The following is a 15,419-nucleotide window of genomic DNA, read 5'->3' as shown; positions in this document are numbered from 1 at the left end:
TAGTGTCACCCGCGGTTGCAAAGAGACACCTGAGAGACAGCAGTGGTGGCAGAGCGTTTATTGGGGACATCGGGACATGGGAGGACATGGGGGGACATTGGAGGGGCACATGGGGAAATGGGGGATGTGAGGGGACATGGGGGACATTGGTGGGACATGGGGAGGAACTGGGGACATGGGGAATGTGAGGGGACATTGTGGGGCACATGAGGACCTGGGGGGACATGGGGGACATTGGGGACATGGAGGACATTGGTGACATGGGGGGACATGGGGGACATTGGGGAAAATGGGAAGGATGGGGGGAACTTGAGAGGACTGGGGGATACAGGGGAGCCTTGGGGACCTGAGGGGGACATGGCGGGGAGGACAATGGGGAATGGGGAACACGAGAACATGGCAGGACACAGGTGGCCCGCAGGTAACACACAGAGGTGTCACACAGGTGCCACGGGTGTCCCATGGGGTGTGTCCATCTCGTCCCCTGTCACTCTGCGAGAGCCTCCTGGGGGCGCTGCAGCTGCTGCAGCTCCTCTGCCAGCCTGTGGGCGGGGCCAGAGAAGGGGTGGGGCTGGAGGTGGGTGGGGCCTTGAGGGGCCCAGGTGACAGGGCCACACCTGTCCCACACACCTGTCCCCAGGGGCCACACCCCTGTCCTGGGGCAGGTCACACACCTGTCCTGGGGCAGGTCCCACACCTGTCCCCAGGGGTCACACACCTGTCCCCAGGGGTCACACACCTCTCCTAGGGGTCACACACCTGTCCCCAGAGGTCACACACCTGTCCTGGGGCAGGTCCCACACCTGTCCCCAGGGGTCACACACCTCTCCTAGGGATCACACACCTGTCCCCAGAGGTCACACACCTGTCCCCAGGGGTCACACACCTGTCCTGGGGCAGGTCACACACCTGTCCCCAGGGGTCACACACCTCTCCTAGGGGTCACACACCTGTCCCCAGGGGTCATACACCTGTCCCCAGGGGTCACACACCTGTCCCAGCAGGTCACACACCTGTCCTAGGGGTCACACACCTGTCCCCAGTGGTCACACACCTGTCCCCAGGGGTCACACACCTGTCCTAGGGGTCACACACCTGTCCCAGCAGGTCACACACCTGTCCCCAGGGGTCACACACCTGTCCCCAGTGGTCACACACCTGTCCCCAGGGGTCACACACCTGTCACGGCGCTGCAGGCTCAGCTGCTGCCGGCCCAGCTCCACCTCCAGCTGTTGCTCCGCCCCTTCCTGCTCCTGCTGCACCAATCGCCTGCAAGAATGAGGGTTAGGGGGTGGGGACAGAACCTGAGTGGGCGGGGTCACCTTTGAGGGGGCGGGGCCAGAGGTGGGCGCTCACCTGAGCACAGGTGCCTCTGGGCCCAGCTGCTCCTCGGTGTCCATCACACGGCGCTCTGGGCAGGGGGGGACACTGGTCAGCCCAAGGGGACACACCTGGGTTTGGGGGGCTCAGGTGTCCAGGGGGGTCACTCAGGGGCTTGTGGGAGAGGGGCTCAGGTGGCCAGGGTCAGTCAGGAGCTCAGGAGGTCACTCAGGTGTTGGCAGAGGTCACTGAGGTGTCCAAGAGCGTCCCCCAGGTGCCCAGAGGTGTCATGGGGGGCATTCAGGTGTCAGCAGTGACACTCAGGTGCTCCATGGGGTCCTGAGGGGTCACTCAGGTGTCAGCAGTGACACTCAGGTGCTCCATGGGGTCCTGAGGGGTCACTCAGGTGTCAGCAGTGACACTCAGGTGCTCCAGGGGGTCCTGGGGGGCATTCAGGTGTCAGCAGTGACACTCAGGTGCTCCAGGGGGTCCTGGGGGGTCACTCAGGTGTCAGCAGTGACACTCAGGTGCTCCAGGGGGTCCTGGGGGGTCACTCAGGTGTCAGGGGCTCACCCCAGCTCAGCCACTTCTCCTCCATCTTCTCCAGCTGCACCAGTTCAGCCTCCAGGTGGGCTGGAGCCTGTGGGGGGACAGGGGAGAGGGGGTGATACCAGGGTGTGCCAGGGCACCCAGGTGTGTGAGGGACCCCCAGGTGTGTGAGGGACCCCCAGGTGTGTGAGGGATCCCAGCCCGGGTCTCACTCACGTGTGTGACACGCAGATGCTTGAGCTCCTCCATGATGGCATCGAGCTGCTGGCAGTGCTGCCACCTGGGGGGGAGGGGACACAGGAGGTGACACGGTGGTCACATGATCTGTGTGGGTCACCTAGTGCCACCCCCAGCCCCACCTGTGTCCCCCAGGCTGTGTCCCCAGCCCCACCTGTGTCCCCAGCCCCACCTGTGTCCCCGGCGCAGGTTTTGCAGCTGCTCCCACTGCTGCTTTGTCCCCTCCAGGTCCTGCTGCTGCTCCAGGCAGAGCCCGCAGCGCCTGCAGGGGTTCAGGGGTCACCAGGTGTGTTTGGGAAGGGTCAGAGGTCATGTGGGCACAGGTGAGGTTGAGGAGGGTCACAGGTGTCCCCACTCACCTCTGGCCTTTGGCATCCACCTCCTTCCCTTGCAGCTGCGCTCTCTGCAGTGACTCTGGGGGGGACAGGGGGGTCACAGGGGCCAAGGTGGTCCCACCACCCCTGGGTGGCCACAAGGATCAGGGAATCATGGGGGTTAAGGGGGTCAGAGGTTCAGGAGGCATCAGGGGAGGTTTTAGGGGGGCCCCAAAGACCCCAGGGCCCCCCAGGCTCACCCTGCACCTGCTGCCAGGACCTCTCCAGTGCCTCCTTGTGCTGCTCCACTGTGGGGAGGGGGAAATGAGCTCAGAGCCTTCTGCCCCCACAACCCCCCCAGGGTCCCTACCCACCAGACCCCTCCAGACCCCTCTGTGTGTGTCCCCAGCCCTCTCAGTGTCCCCTCCAGACCTCTCAGTGTCCCCCCCAGGTGACTCACACTGCTCCAGGTGCTGGCGCAACCCCTCACTGCAGTTTTGTCCCTTCACCAGCTCCTGTGTCGTGGCCTCACGGACTGTGGGACACAGTGGGATGGACAGAGGGACATGGGGGGACGTGGCAGGCACATGAGGGAGCATAGGAGGACAGGTGGGACATGGGAACATGGGGGAGCACAGGGGTCCTCTCACTCACCTTTCTGCAGGCTGTGCACCTGCCTCAGCAGCACCTCCAGCTGTGGGATCCTCCCAGGGGGACCTGAGGGGGGAACTGGGCAGGGCACAGGGGCACTGCCTCTCCTGGGGACACCTGAGACCACCTTGTCCCTGGGGCGGGGGGACACTGGGACACACGGTGGTCTTGGGGGGTCTTGGCCGTAGAGCCCGTCACTGCGTGGGTCCAGGTCCATCACTGCAGCCTGGAGGGACACGGTGGTGACACAGGGGTACATGGGGGGACACAGGGGATGATGATGGCGGGCACTGGCTTGTCTGTCACATTTGTCATCCTCTTCCCCCTTTTCCATTCTCATCCCCTTTTTCCACCCTCAGCCCCGCATTTTCGGTCATGTTTCACTTTCTCCCCTTCTATCTTTTTTCTCCAGGGTTTCTCCCATTTCCGTCACCTCCTTCCTCCAGTTCCTGCCGCCTCTGTCCCATCCATTTCTGTCCCTCATTTCCCTCTCCAGTCCTTTCCGCTCTTGCTCCATTTTCTGTCACCAACACCCTCTTTCCAGTCCCCCTTTCACACTTTTTTGTCTTATGTCCTTACTCTTTGTCCCTTTTCATCCCCCATTTCCCCTCACCTTCTTTCTGCGGCTTTCTCAGCCCCTCTCCTTCCCATTCTCAGGTTTCCCCCCCTTTTTCCCCTCACGTTTTCCCGCTCTTTTCCCCTCACGGTTTCCCGCTCTTTTCCCCTCACGGTTTCCCGCTCTTTTCCCCTCACGGTTTCCCCCCCTTTTCCCCTCACGGTTTCCCGCTCTTTTCCCCTCACGGTTTCCCGCTCTTTTCCCCTCACGGTTTCCCCCCCTTTTCCCCTCACGGTTTCCCGCTCTTTTCCCCTCACGGTTTCCCGCTCTTTTCCCCTCACGGTTTCCCGCCCTTTTCCCCTCACGGTTTCCCGCTCTTTTCCCCTCACGGTTTCCCGCTCTTTTCCCCTCACGGTTTCCCGTTCTTTTCCCCTCACGGTTTCCCCCCCTTTTCCCCTCACGTTCTTCCGCCCTTTCCCCCTCACGTTTTCCCGCCCTTTCCCATTCACATTTTCCTGCTTTTTTCCCTAATTTTTACCATCCTTCCCCCTCATGTTTTCCTACCTTTCACCCCTCGTTTTCATGCCATTTCCTTTCAATTTTCCCACCTTTTCACCTCATATTTCCCCACCTTTCCCCCCTCACGTTTTCCCACTCTTTTCCTCTCACATTTTCCACCTTTCCCCTTCACATCTTCCCATCATTTTCCATCCATTCTTTGCCCTAATTTTTGTCCCCTTTTCCAGCTGTTTCTCTCCCTTCCTGACGTCATTTTCTGTCCCCCTTTCACCCCCAATCTGTCACTTCTTTCATCATCTCCTCTTCCCTCTTTTCTGCTCCCTTTCCTGTCTATTTTTGCCCTCCATTTCTTGTCACCTCTTCCAGCCTTTCCTGTTACATTTTCCCACTGTTTCCTCACGTTTTCCCATAGATTTCTGTCCCCTCATCCCTCTCTTTTCTGCCCCATTTTCCCTCCTTTCTATCTGCTCCCCACCTTTTCTTTCAGGTTTTCTCTCCATTTTCTCTCTTGCATTCCTCTCATCTTCAGTTCCCTTTTCCCTTTCTCTGCTGCTGTTCTCATCTCCTTTCACCCCTTCCATCATCCCCTCAACCCTCAGGCCGTGTCCCCTCATCCCCTCAGGATGTCCCTGCCATCCCCTCACCCCTCAGGCCGTGTCCCCTCATCCCTCAGGCCATGTCCTCCTGTCCCCTCACCCCTCAGGATGTCCCTGCCATCCCCTCAGGCCATGTCCCCCCATTCCCTCACCCCTCAGGCTGTGTCCCCCTCATCTCCTTACCCTTCAGGCCGTGTCCCTGCTATTCCCTCATCCCTCAGGATGTCCCTGCCATTCCCTCACCCCTCAGGCCATGTCCTCCTGTCCCCTCACCCCTCAGGTTGCGTCCCCTCATACCCTTACCCTTCAGGCCATGTCCCTGCAATTCCCTCACCCCTCAGGCCGTGTCCCCTCATCCTCTCACTCCACAGGATGTCCCTGCCATCCCCTCACCCCTCAGGATGTCCCCCCATACTGTCACCCCTCAGGCCATGTCCCCCCGTCCCCTCACCCCTCAGGCCATGTCTCCCCATCCCCTCACCCCTAAGGCTGTGTCCCCTCACCCCTCAGGATGTTCCCTCATCCCCTCAGGCCATGTCCCCCCATCTCCTCACCCCTCAGGATGTCCCCCCATCCCCTCACCCCTAAGATTGTGTCCCCACATCTCCTCACCCCTCAGGATGTCCCCCTGTCCCCTCACCCCTCAGGCCGTGTCCCCTGACCCCCCAGTCCCCTGGACTCAGGACTCTCCCCGGGGTCTCAGTGTTTATTGTCAGCCCTCGGGCTCGGGCCCCTCGGGGCGCGCGGGCGCGGCGCAGAATGGTGCCGGGTAGCGGATGAACAGCCAGTCCTCCTCCTTCTTGAGCCAGCGCAGCAGCTTGGTCAGCACGGCGATGGCGCCCGCCTTCGTCACCAGCGGGCTGAAGCAGCTGTACAGTTCGAACTTGCTGGTCACCTGTGGGAACCCACGCCAGTTAACTGTGGGATCTACTGATGGCACTGACAGTGAAAATCCTACCTGTGGGATCTACTGATGGCACTGCCAGTGAAAATCCCATTAATTGTGGGATTTACTGACAGCACCTCCAGTGAGCATCAGTGCGATCTACTGATGGCACTGCCAGTGAAAATCCTGTTAACTGTGGGATCTACTGATGGCACTGCCAGCAAAAATCCCGTTAATTGTGAGGTTTACTGACAGCACTGACACCAAGCATCCCGTTAACTGTGGGATCTACTGATAGTACCTCCAGTGAGGATCCCATTAACTGTGGGACCTACTGATGACACCACATCCCATTAACTGTGGGATCTACTGACAGCACTGACACCAAGAATGCTGTTAACTGCAGGATCTACGGACAGCACCACCAGCCAGTGACCCCCGTAACTCTGGAATCTTCTCACGACAGCACAAACAGGTGCTGCTGGCTCTGGGCCCTGCTGACAGCTCCTTCCCCATGGCTCACCCAGGCCAGCAGCGTTTCCTTCTCAGCCACATGGTAGAGCAGGCGCAGGGGCCGGTGCGGGCTGTGCACGCGGCTGTGCAGGTAGTGGTACAGGTCGAAGAGCCGGTGCTGCTCCTCCTCGCTGGTGTAGGGCTCCTCCAGCTCGGGGCTGCGGCCGGTGAGGGAGGGGGGACAAAAGCGTCAGGTGAAGGTCGGGGACAAGCCCACCCCCCCAGTTCTGGCGTGTCCCCCCCATGCCCGCACCTGGTGAACTGCGGCAGCTGCTGCATCTCCTCCGGCCCCTCCAAGGGCTTGTAGAGGAAGTGCCGGAGCTCGGGGGCGCCGGGGCGGGACGGGCCGTACCCCGCTCCCCCTCGCACGGCCGCCGCCAGCTCGGCCAGCCAGCCCTGCGCCCGCAGCGTGTCCTCCAGCTGCCGCCGGCACGCAGCCGCCGCGTAGAATCCCTCTCGCTCCGTGGACAGCAGGATCAGCGTCACGCCCTCCTCCTCCTCCTCCTCGCCCAGCCGCGCCGCGTACGCGTAGAAATACCCGTCGGGGTTGAAGCGCGGCAAGCACACGGGGGTCCACACCTCGCCCGCCCCCGCGCCCGCCCCGCCGCCCAGCAGGTTGAGCAGCAGGTGGAGGTCGCTGGCGCAGAGCCGCCCGCCCTCGGCCAGCGCCCGCTGCCGCGCCGCCGTCACCAGGCGGCCCCGAGCCGCCAGCACGGCCAAGGCGGGCGCGGGGCGGGCGGCGGCGGCGGCGCGGCGCAGGGCCCCGGACACGGCGCGGCGGAGCCCCCCGGGCAGCGGCAGGCAGCGAGCGGCGCCCAGCAGCAGCCGCCCGTCGGCCGCGGCCCCGCAGAGCAGCCGGTCCAGCACGGCCTCGGCGCCCGCCAGCAGCCGGCGCAGGTCGAAGCCGCGGCGCCGAGCGAAGACGCGGGCGATGCCGCCGCGGGTCAGCAGCGAGAGGATCTGCTCGTGCACGAAGGCCAGCTCCCGCCGCAGCTGCGCCGCCGACTGCCGCGTGCGGGACACCGACACCAGCAGCAGCGGGCCCCGCTGCTCGAACACCAGCGTGCGGTCCTCTGCGGGGGAGAGAGGGGACACGGCGGTCACACGGGGGACACGGAGGGTTTGGGGGCAGCCAGATGTACCTGGACAGGTGGCATTTTGGGGTGTGGTGTTTTTTGGAGAGTGGCTGTAGCAAGGCAGGGTTTTTAGGGGGGTGGCAGGACCCAGGAAGAGGTTTGGGGGGGAAGAGAGTTTTGGGGTGCTGTTTGTACCTGGGCAGGCTGATGTGGTAGATTCAGCTGTACCTGGGAGAGGTTTTTGGGGTGGGATATTGTGTTTGGAGGGGGCTGTTTGGAGCAGGGCTGGCTGTACCTGTGGGGGCTGTTTCAGGGCTACCTGGGGGCGGGGCTGTGCAGGTTTGGGGTTACCCACGGGTGTGTCTGTATAAATTTGGGGGCTCCATGTCCACCCCCCGCTGGCCCCGTACCGGAGCAGATGGCCCGGATGGCGTTGCCGCCGCTCTGGATGAAGGACACAAGGGCCATCATGACCCCCATGGTGGCCGCCAGCGCCTCCTCGTTGCCGTGCCGGGAGTAGATTGGCTTCCCCGCCTCGCTGAGCACGAACACGTGTTTGCGCCGCGCTCGCCAGCCCGCGGCCGCCACGTCCTCGTCCGCGCCGCGCCGCCCGCCCGGGGCCGATGTGGCCGCTGCTGCCGTCACCGCCGCCGTCACCTCCTCCTCTTCCTCACCAGGGTGACACCCTGGGGATGTCACCGTCGCTGTCACCTCCTCCTCACTAGGGTGACACCCTGGGGATGTCACCGCCGCTGTCACCTCCTCTTCATCCCCTACAGGAGGACGTGCTGGGGACGTTGCTGCCACGGTCATCTCCTCCTCACTGGGTTGAATGCCTGGGGATGTCCCTGCTGCTGTCCCTGCTGTTGTCACCTCCTCCTCATCCCCAAGGGGGGGACACCCCAGGGATGTCCCTGCTGTGGTCACCTCCTCCTCCTCACCAGGGTGACAGCCCTGGGACGTTGTGGCTGCTTCTGCTGTCACTGCTGCCACCACATCCTCATCCCTGCCACACGGCCCCCCTTGGGATGTCATGGCCACTGCCACCTCCTCCTCACTGGGGTGGCATCCCAGGGACACTGTGGCTGTCACCACTGCTGCCACCTCCTTGTTGTCCTCCTCCTCATTCCCAGCAGGGTGACACACGGATGATGCCATGGCTGCCGCTGCTGTCACATCTTCCTCCTCATCGTCCCCACTGTGGTGACAGCTCGGGGACGCCGTGTCCGCTGTCCTGCCCGGCTCCATCTCTGCCTCACCTGTGGCCAGCAGGGGGCGCCGGGGCGGTGCCTGCGCACCTGAACAGCCCCGCCCTGCCCCACCCTGCCCTCACCCAGGGCGGGGTCAGGGGTCCTGGGCACCTGGGGAGGAGGTGGGGTGGGGTCACAGGGGGCGTGGATCCGCAAGCCACGCCCCACCCCAAATCCACACCTTGTGGCCACACCTCCAGCCCCTCCCAGCCCTGGTGGTCTTCGCCTAGGCCACGCCCACTGACATCAAGCCACGCCCCCACAGAAGCTCACCCTGCAACGCCCCACACGTGCCTCTCTAGCCCCGCCCCTAAAGTGAAACCACGCCCACGCGAGCGTTAAGCCCCGCCCCAAAGAACTTTAGCCCCGCCCCGGGAGCCCCGGGGCCACCTCGCTCCCTCACAAAGCCCCGCCCCCCGGAGAGATCGCCCCCCGGGCCGCCCCCTCCCCACCGGCCCCGCCCCCGCCCAGGCCCCGCCCCCGGCCGTGCCCGCCCCCGCGCTGTCCCCGCCCCGCGCGCGCTCACCGGCCGCGCTCCCGCTCCCGCCGCCACCGCCGCTTCCGGGGCCGCCGCGCCGCGCGCCCCGTGACGTCACCGCGCCGCCGCGACCACCAATCACCGCGCGGCGCGCGGGAAGGGGGCGCGGCCACCGCGCGCCGACCAATCAGCAGGCGCGCGGCGGCGCCTGAAGAGTGACGCCTCTTTTGGCGGGCTCTCCCGCTCCACCCCCGTCCCTCATGACTCTGTGACGTCACGCGGGGGCGGGGTCAGGACGCAGCCTCGTGACGAGGGGCGGGGCCACAGCGATCCCTATAGCGGCTATAGGCGCCTGGCCCCGCCCCCCAGGGCCATAGGGGACCCCTCAATGTTTGGGGTCCTTCTGTGCCCCCCTGCAGGGCTCCAGCGCCCCTTCAGGTGCGGCCGGGAGCCGCAGACACCCCCGGGCGGCTGCAGGGGACCCCGGGGGCCCCACAGGCACCCCCGAGGAGCTTCACGCAGGGCCTGGAGGGTCCATAAGGGCACCCACAACCCCTACAGAGGCTCTGGAGGGTCTATAGAGCCCCCCCCAGACTCGCTGCAGGGGCAACAGGGACCCCAAGAAGCTGCAGAGAGCCCCCAAACAGCCCCTGCAATATCCACAGGGACCCCCAGGCTCCCCCCAAAGCACCACAGGGAATTCCCCGCGGAGCCTCAGGGCCCAGCCCAGGGGCGGGGCTCCAGCCGGGGGCGGGGCCCGGGGCACTGAAAACCCCCCAGGTCCCCTCCGTGCCCCACACACCTGAGACCCCCTCCCCCGGGACCCCCATGGCGCCTCCACCGCCCCCCAGCCACCTCAGCCTGGCCCGCGGGCTGCAGGTGAGAGCGGGACCCCGATTTTGGGGGGGCCCAGCGGCGGGGCTGGGGGGCCGCGGGCATCCGGGGCGGGGTGGGGGCACGAGGGCGGCCGCGGCACTTCCTGCCCCCGGAAAGGGGAAGTGACACAAGGGACCCGGCCGTTCAGGGGGGGACCCCGAGAGGTTTGGGGGGGACGCGGGAGCTCCGGCAGCCCCGTTCGGGGGGGCCGCAGGTGACCCCCTGCCTCCCCAGCCCCCCCTGTACCAGGACGCCGTGGCCCGCCGGGCCCTGCGGCCCGCCCTGCTCAGGTGAGTGCTCGCCGCGGGGACAGGTGACCCGGGCGGGTGTCCCCTCCCTCGCCGCCCCTCCGCTGTCCCCCCTGCAGGAGCGTTTCGGTGCCGGCCGAGCCCCCCGCGCCCCCCGCCATGGATGTCACCTACGCCGTGGTCAACAAGCCCCGCCGGGGGGGCGGGGCCGCGGGGAGAGGCCCCTCCCCCTTGGGGAGAGACCACGCCCCCTTCGGACGAGACTCCGCCCCCTCGGGCACGTGCTCGCTGCCGGGCAGCCCCGTGCGCCGCCCCTCCCCCAGCCCCGCAGGTGAGTGGGGGGGTTGGGGGGGTCTGGGGTCCCCAGGGTCGATAATTCTGACCGTGGTTCCCCCCTCCAGGCTCCCCCAGACCCACGGACGGAGCCTACGAGGTCGTGACCCCCCCTGCTGACACCGGCAGCGGCCCCTGCCTGGGTGAGCATGGGGGTCCCTGCTGTCCTGGGGGGGTCTCGGTGTCTGGGGGGGTTCAGGGGGGACATCAATGTCCAGCCCCCCCCTCACTGACCCCCTGCTCCTCCCCCCAGGGTTTAACTTCCGCATCGGGAAGCCCAAGGGCCCGCGGGACCCCCCGGCCGAGTGGTCCCGGGTGTGAGGGGGGGTCTGGATCCCTGTGAGCCCCCCCAAGAGAGGAGGGGCTGCAGCAGAGCCTAGTTGGTCCTTACAGCACCCAATATAAACAAAAACGATTTATTACAAATAAAAACTGGTTGTGAGAAACCCAGCCGTGCCTGGGGGAGTCCAGAGGGGGCTCAGCTGCCGGGGTGGTCTCAGGGGTGCAGGTGGGCCCCACCTGGGGGGGTCTCCGGGGGGGTCCGGGGGGGCTCAGGTGGCGCTGAGCAGGCGGCGCTTGGGGGCCGTGGCCGTGTACGGGTGCCAGCGCCACTCCACGTCGGCCGCGTCCCCCTGGTCCAGGGTCCCCAGGCGGATCAGGTAGGCTGGGGGGGACACAGGGGGGTTGTTGGGACATTTGGGGACACACGGGGACCCTTTCAGGGCTGTTGGGGACAGCAGGGGACACTCACGCCTCAGCTGGAAGCGGGGTCCCACCTCCTCCAGCTCCACCGTCCGCCCCCGGCGCCGGTACACGTGGTTCCTGTGGGGAGGGGGGGTCAGAGAGGCCCTTGGGGGGGTCTGTCCGTGTCCCCGTGTCCCCACGTGTCACCCACCGCACTAAAATGACGTCGTCCTCGTTGGCGAAGGTCACCACGCGGCGGCTGTCGGGACGGGGAACGGGGAACAGGTGCTTCAGGATGGTCCCGACCTGTGGGGGGACAGGGGTGGGGACAGGGATGGGGACAGGGATGGGGTCACCCCACCCCCGGGGCCTCCCGCGTACCTCCCCAGTGTCCCCATTTCCTCCACCATCCCCTCACATCCCCCCAGCTGTGTGTCCCCCTTCCCTCTCCTGTCCCCCCAGGTCCCCATTGTCCCCCACGTCCCTATTGTCCCATATGTCCCCATTGTCCCCCCATGTCCCCCCCCATGTCCCCATTTTCCCCCCACATCCCCAGTGTCCCCCCATGTCCCTCCCATGTCCCCAGTGTCCTCCCACCTCCCCATTTTCCCCCCACGTCCCCATTGTCCCCCCATGTCCCACTGTCCCCCATGTCCCCAATGTCCCCCACATCCCCAGTATCCCCCCATGTCCCCATTGTCCCCCGTTCCCCTCTTGTCCCCCCATGTCTCCACTGTCCCCCCATGTGCCCAGTGTCCCCCATGTCCCCAGTGTTCCCCATGTCTCCAGTGTCCCCCCCTGTCCCCAATATCCCCCCCGTCCCCCCCGGCCGTACCCTTTTCCCCAGAGTGGAGTCCAGGTGCAGCAGCAGCAGGTGGGGGGCGGCCAGCGGGGCCCCCCCGAGCCCCCCGACCTCCTGGCGCAGCACGGCCCCGCTCAGCGTGAAGTGGGCAGTGGGGCCGTGGGGCAGGTGGGACACGGTCAGCCCATCTGGGGGTGGGGCTTGGTCAGGACACACCCACGCACAGGCCACGCCCCCTTGGGATTGGCCCCACCCACTCCCACAATGCCTCAGGGTTCAGATTTTGTGTTTTTCAGATTTTGTGTTGTTTAGTGTGTGAGTCTGAACTTCGTATTAAATGTTGGTGAGCTCTCTGCACAGAGTAGGGACACAAAACAATTCCTTTTCTAGCTGGGAACCCAGGACAAATGATCCAAATCTCACGCCCAAGAGCACAAACAATTTGGATTGAAAAGATAAAACCAAGAAAAATGGAACTTCATAACCTAAAGCTGTAACTGGACAATTAACTCCAATATGCAAATGGATCAAAACTTATAAAAGTGTCAGACCCTGGGACCAGTTGTCCATTTTATGACCATTTGGGTGCCACCCTGGCTCTTGTGCTGCCCAAGCTGGATCCATTAAGGAAATCCTTTTAATCAATTATTAATTAACTCTGCCTAGTTCCGCTCCAGCTCACTCTTCCCAAAGCATCCACCCAGAAGGTGACCCCAGCCCCCCCAGAGCCCCCCGGGGCACTGACCGGGGCGCCCGCGGGTCTCGTGCAGCACCAGCAGGTCGGTGACCCCCGCGGCCCGGCACGCCGCCACCAGCGCGCCCAGCTCGGCACGGCCGCGGTTCATGCGGCGAGCGCCCGGCAGCAGCAGGCACAGCTCCTGGGACGGGGACACGGGGACATGGCGCGGGGTCAGCCACAGCCCCGCTGTGCCCTGTTTGTGTCACCCCTTCACACAGCGTGCCCCCACCTGTGACATTACAGCGTCCTCATGTCCCCCAAATCACCTCCTGTGTGTCCCCCAAATCACCCAACCCATCTCCCCCAAATCACCCCCCCATGTTCCCCCTGCTGTGCCCCCCAAAGCACCTCCCCCATGTCCCCAAATCACCACCCCGTGTCCCCAGGTCTGTGTCCCCCTCTGTCCCCCCAGCACAGGGTGACAATGACACACCCATCCCCTGGCTCCAGCCCTTCATCATTTTAGGGTGTGCCAGAGCCACGCCCACACTCAGGCCACACCCACAATGACTCCTCCCACTGTTATGGGTTTTACTGTCCAGCATTGGCTCAGTCCCACAAGGGGTGGGTCCAAACAAGCCCCTCCCACTGTCCATGCACAGAAAGCCCCACCCCTTCTTGAGGCCACACCCCCATGGGAGCAGAGGGGTGGGGTCAGGGTGCTAAGGCTAGGCCACACCCACCTTAGAGCCCCACCCAGCTTTAGCCACACCCAAAACTGGCCACACCCAGCTTAGGACATGCCCACCAAGACCACACCCACACCAGGCCACGCCCACCTTTGCAAAGAGCCTGAGGCGGGCGCTGGGGTCACGTGACGTCGTCACCATCACCTTGGGGGGCTCCAGCCCCGCCCACTTGTACTCGTCATCCTGGCTGTCACCGGTCTCTGGGGGCGGGGCTTTGTCAGACCACACCCCCTGCATTCCCAGCCCCGCCCACCCCGGGGTCATTGGGGTCACTGCAGTGAGTGGGTTTGGGGGGATTTTGGGGGGAAATGGGTTTAATTCCCATTTTGGGGATTCACGGCTCACTGTGGGGGGAGCCAGGCCCAGATTTGGGGTGCAGCCCAGGCTGTGGCTGCTGGTGCAACCCCACGCTCACTTTGGGGTGAATTTAACCTCAGCTGGGGAATTTAAAAACCCACACAGAATTTGAGGAAACTCCTAAAAATGAGGCCAGTCTCTTTTTTCAGGGTTTTTTTTTTGGCTGCCTCCCTCCTGTGCCTGGATTCCCCTCTCCCCATTTTGGGGTCCAGCTCATTCAAGGGTCTTGCCTGCCCCCCCACCCCGGCTTTGGAAGTTCCAATCTCCTCCAGCTTGGGGGTCCCTCTCCCCATCTTTTATCCCTGATTTGAGGGTCCCTCTCCCCACTCTCCCCACAGATTTGGGGGTTCCTCTCACCACCCTCCCCCCTGATTTGAGGATCCCTCTACCCCAATTTAGGGTCCCTTGGTCCCAATTTGCAGGTCCCTGTCGCCACTCTCCCTCCCCAGTTTGAGGGTCCCTCCCACCCCAATTTGGGGGTCCCACTCCCCAAATTTGGGGGTCCCACTCCCCTGATTTGGGGGTCCCTCTCCCCCAGTTTGGGGGTCCCTCCACCCCAATTCGGGGGTCCCTCTCACCCCCCGGTGCCTGGAAGTCGAACTCCAGCTCCTTCTGCAGGGCCAGCGCCTCGTGCCGCAGCTCCGTGGGCAGCAGCCGATTCTCTGGGGGGGGGAGAGAAACGGAGGGGCTCAGACAGGACCCCCAACCCTCCCCATTCCAATACCCCAGCCCCAAATAACCCCCTGGGCCCGCAGCACTTCCATCTCCCCTTTTTACCCCTCTTTAATCCCCTAAATCCCCCCAACCCCTTAAACTCCTCTCTTTCTCCCCAAACTCTCCTCAGCTCCTCCAAATCCCCTTTGCCGCCCCCAAACCCCTTTTCACACTCCCGGAATCTCTTCTCACACCCCTTAACTCCTCCCAGACCCCCTGTAACCCCCCCAAATTCCTCCCGGTGCCTCTCCACCCCTCTGGCTGCCCGTGTCCCCCCTGTCGCCCCCTCCCCGTGCTCCGGTACCGTCCAGCGCCCGCCGCAGGGTCTCCTTGCGCTCCCGCTGCCGCTGCTGCTGCTGCTCCCGGGCCCGGCGCTGCAGGTACTCCCGGCGCTCCCGGGCCTGGCGCCGCAGCTGCGACACCGGGACAGACACGGTGACACCGGGACAGACACGGTGACACCGGGACAGACACGGTGACACCGGCGGGGACACGCGGGGGGCGGCGGGGAAGGGCCCGGTGGGGGGGATACGGGGGAATGAGAGGATGGGGGGCGCTGAGGGGGCGGCATCGAGGGATGGGGGACAGCGGGGACATCGGGGGACAGCGGGGACAGAGTGAGGGACGCGTGAGGGGGGATATGGGGGAGGTGGGCAGGGGGCAAAGCCCGCTGTGGGGGACAGGGAAATGAGAGCATGGGGGACACGGAGGGGACGCCGGAGGCCCGGTGGAGGGATGGAGGACAGGAGGGGACACGGGAGGGACACGGGACCACCGACCCAACCCCCGCGCCCCTCACCATGGTCGCGGTCGCTCCGCGCTGCTCCTCACACGCCGGCACCTCCCAGCACCGCCGCCTCCCATTGGCCGAGCGCCGGCGGACCAATGGGAGCGTGCGTTGCTGCCGGAGAGGGGAGGAAACACTGCGCCCTCACTCAAGATGGCGGCCGGGCTGGCGTCACCCCGCTGCGCTGTCTGCCCTCACGCAGGCCCCGCCCCCCGGGCCTGTTTGCTCGCTGATTGGTCGAGAGG

The 15,419-nt window shown here is 64.9% G+C and overlaps 4 protein-coding genes across 6 annotated transcripts; 1 reads left to right on the top strand and 3 right to left on the bottom strand.

Annotated features, from left to right (window-relative positions):
* Nucleotides 1–69: 69 nt before the first annotated feature.
* On the bottom strand, nt 70–5,517 carry LOC135288912 (synaptonemal complex central element protein 1-like). 2 transcript variants are annotated; one of them, XM_064402254.1, is made up of 11 exons: nt 4,622–4,821; nt 3,075–3,297; nt 2,881–2,955; nt 2,681–2,728; nt 2,466–2,520; nt 2,279–2,368; nt 2,086–2,149; nt 1,894–1,960; nt 1,357–1,411; nt 1,180–1,269; nt 70–542 (listed from the first exon to the last, which is right to left on the bottom strand). In XM_064402254.1, the coding sequence occupies exons 1-11, from the start codon at nt 4,706–4,708 to the stop codon at nt 488–490; spliced, it is 909 nt and encodes a 302-aa protein (XP_064258324.1). In that variant the 5' UTR covers nt 4,709–4,821; the 3' UTR covers nt 70–487. The 2 variants fall into 2 exon arrangements, with proteins under 2 accessions (XP_064258324.1, XP_064258325.1); XM_064402255.1 differs by lacking the exon at nt 4,622–4,821 and adding an exon at nt 5,383–5,517 and having other exon boundaries at nt 71–542.
* On the bottom strand, nt 5,436–9,117 carry MON1B (MON1 homolog B, secretory trafficking associated). Its single transcript, XM_064402253.1, has 5 exons — nt 8,994–9,117; nt 7,628–8,578; nt 6,395–7,214; nt 6,152–6,299; nt 5,436–5,637 (listed from the first exon to the last, which is right to left on the bottom strand). Exons 2-5 carry the CDS (start codon nt 8,463–8,465, stop codon nt 5,455–5,457), a joined length of 1,989 nt encoding a protein of 662 aa, XP_064258323.1. The 5' UTR covers nt 8,466–8,578; nt 8,994–9,117; the 3' UTR covers nt 5,436–5,454.
* Nucleotides 9,118–9,192: 75 nt separating this feature from the next.
* PTPN18 (protein tyrosine phosphatase non-receptor type 18) lies at nt 9,193–10,811 on the top strand. The gene is made up of 5 exons (XM_064402258.1): nt 9,193–9,824; nt 10,056–10,111; nt 10,189–10,400; nt 10,471–10,545; nt 10,656–10,811. Exons 1-5 carry the CDS (start codon nt 9,774–9,776, stop codon nt 10,721–10,723), a joined length of 462 nt encoding a protein of 153 aa, XP_064258328.1. The 5' UTR covers nt 9,193–9,773; the 3' UTR covers nt 10,724–10,811.
* IMP4 (IMP U3 small nucleolar ribonucleoprotein 4) lies at nt 10,803–15,315 on the bottom strand. Of its 2 annotated transcripts, none has more exons than XM_064402256.1 (9): nt 15,187–15,315; nt 14,692–14,800; nt 14,252–14,335; nt 13,407–13,516; nt 12,634–12,766; nt 11,922–12,076; nt 11,298–11,392; nt 11,154–11,224; nt 10,803–11,066 (listed from the first exon to the last, which is right to left on the bottom strand). In XM_064402256.1, the coding sequence occupies exons 1-9, from the start codon at nt 15,187–15,189 to the stop codon at nt 10,954–10,956; spliced, it is 873 nt and encodes a 290-aa protein (XP_064258326.1). In that variant the 5' UTR covers nt 15,190–15,315; the 3' UTR covers nt 10,803–10,953. The 2 variants fall into 2 exon arrangements, with proteins under 2 accessions (XP_064258326.1, XP_064258327.1); XM_064402257.1 differs by having other exon boundaries at nt 13,407–13,511; nt 14,253–14,335.
* Between the last annotated feature and the right edge of the window lie 104 nt (nt 15,316–15,419).

The sequence above is a fragment of the Passer domesticus genome, chromosome 37 (assembly GCF_036417665.1).
Source record: "Passer domesticus isolate bPasDom1 chromosome 37, bPasDom1.hap1, whole genome shotgun sequence".
In the NCBI taxonomy this organism is placed as follows: domain Eukaryota; kingdom Metazoa; phylum Chordata; class Aves; order Passeriformes; family Passeridae; genus Passer; species Passer domesticus.
The sequence above is the reverse complement of the archived record's forward strand: the minus strand, read 5'-3'. Positions and strand labels throughout refer to the sequence as shown.

Excerpts from the sequence above, each read along its gene's own strand:
- IMP4 (XM_064402256.1), bottom strand. Across the intron at positions 13,517-14,251 it reads CGACTTCCAGGCACCGGGGG|AGACCGGTGACAGCCAGGAT; the intron begins GTGAGAGGGACC and ends CCCCGCCCCCAG. Across the intron at positions 12,077-12,633 it reads CGAGACCCGCGGGCGCCCCG|ATGGGCTGACCGTGTCCCAC; the intron begins GTCAGTGCCCCG and ends CCCCACCCCCAG.
- MON1B (XM_064402253.1), bottom strand. The coding sequence starts at position 8,465 with ATGGAGCCGGGCAGGACAGCGGACACGGCGTCCCCGAGCTGTCACCAC. Across the intron at positions 6,300-6,394 it reads CAGCTGCCGCAGTTCACCAG|CCCCGAGCTGGAGGAGCCCT; the intron begins GTGCGGGCATGG and ends CACCGGCCGCAG. Across the intron at positions 5,638-6,151 it reads AGGAAACGCTGCTGGCCTGG|GTGACCAGCAAGTTCGAACT; the intron begins GTGAGCCATGGG and ends GGGTTCCCACAG.
- PTPN18 (XM_064402258.1), top strand. The coding sequence starts at position 9,774 with ATGGCGCCTCCACCGCCCCCCAGCCACCTCAGCCTGGCCCGCGGGCTG. Across the intron at positions 9,825-10,055 it reads GCCTGGCCCGCGGGCTGCAG|CCCCCCCTGTACCAGGACGC; the intron begins GTGAGAGCGGGA and ends CTGCCTCCCCAG. Across the intron at positions 10,546-10,655 it reads CGGCAGCGGCCCCTGCCTGG|GGTTTAACTTCCGCATCGGG; the intron begins GTGAGCATGGGG and ends TCCTCCCCCCAG.
- LOC135288912 (XM_064402254.1), bottom strand. The coding sequence starts at position 4,708 with ATGAGAACAGCAGCAGAGAAAGGGAAAAGGGAACTGAAGATGAGAGGA. Across the intron at positions 2,369-2,465 it reads GTGGATGCCAAAGGCCAGAG|GCGCTGCGGGCTCTGCCTGG; the intron begins GTGAGTGGGGAC and ends GAACCCCTGCAG. Across the intron at positions 2,150-2,278 it reads AACCTGCGCCGGGGACACAG|GTGGCAGCACTGCCAGCAGC; the intron begins GTGGGGCTGGGG and ends CCTCCCCCCCAG.